Source organism: Triticum urartu, chromosome 3A (genome assembly GCF_056163025.1).
Source record: "Triticum urartu cultivar PI428250 chromosome 3A, HENAU_Tu73, whole genome shotgun sequence".
In the NCBI taxonomy this organism is placed as follows: Eukaryota; Viridiplantae; Streptophyta; class Magnoliopsida; order Poales; family Poaceae; genus Triticum; species Triticum urartu.
This window is the reverse complement of record NC_141875.1, coordinates 210,823,352-210,826,076: the sequence shown is the minus strand read 5'-3', so window position 1 is coordinate 210,826,076 and position 2,725 is coordinate 210,823,352. Positions and strand designations below refer to the sequence as shown.

The 2,725-nt window shown below is 47.0% G+C and overlaps 1 protein-coding gene across 2 annotated transcripts; it reads left to right on the top strand.

The window, feature by feature from the left end:
* Positions 1-225: 225 nt before the first annotated feature.
* On the top strand, positions 226-2,051 carry LOC125548282 (uncharacterized). Of its 2 annotated transcripts, none has more exons than XM_048711934.2 (6): positions 226-381; positions 471-692; positions 794-1,084; positions 1,227-1,388; positions 1,491-1,574; positions 1,700-2,051. In XM_048711934.2, exons 1-6 carry the CDS (start codon positions 352-354, stop codon positions 1,805-1,807), a joined length of 897 nt encoding a protein of 298 aa, XP_048567891.1. In that variant the 5' UTR covers positions 226-351; the 3' UTR covers positions 1,808-2,051. The 2 variants fall into 2 exon arrangements, with proteins under 2 accessions (XP_048567891.1, XP_048567890.1); XM_048711933.2 differs by having other exon boundaries at positions 1,197-1,388.
* The last annotated feature ends 674 nt before the right edge of the window (positions 2,052-2,725 follow it).

The window sequence follows — 2,725 nt, the reverse complement described above, 5'->3', positions numbered from 1 at the left end:
GAGCGCCCCGACGCGTCCCCAAAACAATGCAGGATTTGTTTTGGGACATAGACCCCCTAGCATTATACTATCATTAAGCTGAAATAAAATGATCCAGTGGGCGTTCTCCCGTAAAAAAAACTTTTCAGCAGGTAAGGTCCCGTCATTGTAGCCGCTGGCCTACGACTCTCTACGCAAGGGGACCGCATCTGTCAGTGACTCCTTATGCCTAGCGCAGAAGTTAAATAGCACAAGAGAGTACCGCCAGGAAGGAAGCCTGCAAGTTCCATATCGTCGCTGGTTACCAACTGGCATCATCATCAGCTCGGAGAAATCAGATTTGGCGCTCGGGTGCTCTGCTGTTTCGCGGACATGGCCAAGAAAGGGATCCAGTATGTCGTGGTCAGCGCTCTCTTCTCTTCTCCTTCATTTTCTCTTCTTGGCCTGGATGAGGATTGACGTTCACGTTGGCCTGCGCTGTCTCGTCGCAGGTGGATGCCTTCACGGCCGAGCCGTTCAAGGGCCACCCGGCCGCGGTGTGTTTCCTCGAGGACGACGCCGCCGCCCCCACGGGGGACGGGCGGTGGATGCAGTCCGTCGCCGTCGAGTTCAACCAGTCCCAGACCGCCTTCCTCTCCCGCGACTCCTCCTCCCTCGCAGCCGGCGCCGCCATCCCGCGGTTCCACCTCCGCTGGTTCACCACCGTCACCGAGGTCGCCGCCTAGCTTCCCATCTGAACACCCGTTGATTTCGCACCATTTCAATTTCATTTCTTCAGTTGATTCATATCTGCGCCGTCGTTTCCAATTCTCAGGTCGCGCTCTGCGGGCACGCGACGCTGGCAACAGCCCACTTCCTCTTCACGGCCGTCCTCGGTGAGCGCCATGGAGTGGTCGAGTTTGCGACCAAGTGCGGCATCCTGACCGCCAAGAAGGTTCCTGCACCCGAGACGGAGGAGCAGGGGAAGCTGTTCATTGAGCTGAACTTCCCCATGAGTGATTACGTGGGTTGCGACACCGCCGACGAGCTGCCTTCCATCCCGGAGACGCTCAACGGCGCGTCCGTCGTCAGTGTTCACAAATCGTTGACCACCACCGACTTCATTGTACTGTCTTTCACCTTACCCCCTTTGCCATTTCTATTCTACCACCTGCATAAATATACGTATTTCCTAACTTGAATGTAAAATGGAGGTAACGAACCCGTGTTGGTGCTAGTATAACCAAAAGATGTGGCACGGCCTTCAGGTCGAACTTTCATCAGGGAAAGAGGTCGCCGATCTCCTTCCTAACATCGAAGAAATTGGAAAATGTGCAGGCAGAGGCGTGATTGTGACAGGGCCGGCACCTCCTGGGTCGGGTTACGACTTCTTCTCACGTTTCTTCTGCCCAAAATTTGGGATTGATGAGGTGACACAACAACCTCTGCCAAGTTGAATACATATAAATAGTGAAGCTCGTTGAACTTCCTCATTGATAGATACCCCAAAACTGTCTTCAATACCATTGCAGGATCCTGTATGTGGCAGTGCACATTGTGTTTTGGCACCCTATTGGGGTGAAAAGCTGGGGAAACAAAAATTGATAGCGTTTCAGGTAATGTTGTTGAATATGTTTTCGACAGGTGAATTATGGTTCAGTGATCCGTTTATGCTGCAATGGCGCTCAATCAATCAAACTACCACGTTGGTTTTCATTTGTACTGTGCATTTCATCATCAGGCATCTCCAAGGAGTGGAACACTATATCTGGAGCTGGATGTTGCAAATAAGAGAGTGCTGATTCAGGGAGAAGCTGTTACCATCATGAGTGGGACACTCTTCGCGTAGCTAGCATACTGACATCTACTCAAGGCACAACCATTTGTGGACTTGAACTATGAACTATGGCGAGATGGTTATATTTGCTGCAATGTGCTGGTCTAACACTGAGTCGACCAGTTTATGGGAATAAAAAGGTTTTAGCATTGTAACAAGGTCAGGCAGAACAAGCTGAAGCTGCATTGTAGCATCCGGCTATTTCACCTCTCCCGTAGTGATAATTTTATTGAAGTGTTGACCCACCATGCATCAAGATGTTATGTCTACTAGGACAATGCCCGTGCGTTGTTATGGGCAACATTTAACAATTTTATCGACAAATCAGTGAAGAATTACTTGATATCATAATTGAGTGTCCGTGCATTATGACAAAATATATATAACCGTAATGATCAAAGACATAAGAAAGACGAAAATCAGGCATAACCAAATATTTCCTCAACAACGGCCAAAACAAGTGCTCGTAGCTTAGAAATTGCAGAAACTGACAACACGATTTTGAACTTAGTTCCTGAACACATACATGATTTAACTTTTGATTCTAAGTATGCCAAGTATAATTATGTAAAATTTGTTACCTCATGAGATCAACATATTCGGAGACATCAGACAACTCCGGGTGATATGAAATTTAGACAACCCTAAATGACTTACAACTATGCAATGTTGACATTGTTCAACCAGTTCTAGATCAATCTTAATTGAAGCCTGCCTATTTTTTTTCCTGCAAATAGACAATTATCAACAGAAACCAGAACACACTACACAGAAATAGACTTTACAACATCACCTTTAACAGTAGAGAAATTGCAGCAAACTTGATAACAATTTGTCAATTTCCTTGAGACGAGCGGTGGATGATGTGGTGTGAGGTCAGGATTTTTTTATAAGGAAAGGATAGAAAAATGTTTGATTTAGTTATGCTAA

Excerpts from the sequence above, each read along its gene's own strand:
- LOC125548282 (XM_048711933.2), top strand. The coding sequence starts at position 352 with ATGGCCAAGAAAGGGATCCAGTATGTCGTG. Across the intron at positions 693-793 it reads GGTTCACCACCGTCACCGAG|GTCGCGCTCTGCGGGCACGC; the intron begins GTCGCCGCCTAG and ends TCCAATTCTCAG. Across the intron at positions 1,575-1,699 it reads AAAAATTGATAGCGTTTCAG|GCATCTCCAAGGAGTGGAAC; the intron begins GTAATGTTGTTG and ends TTTCATCATCAG.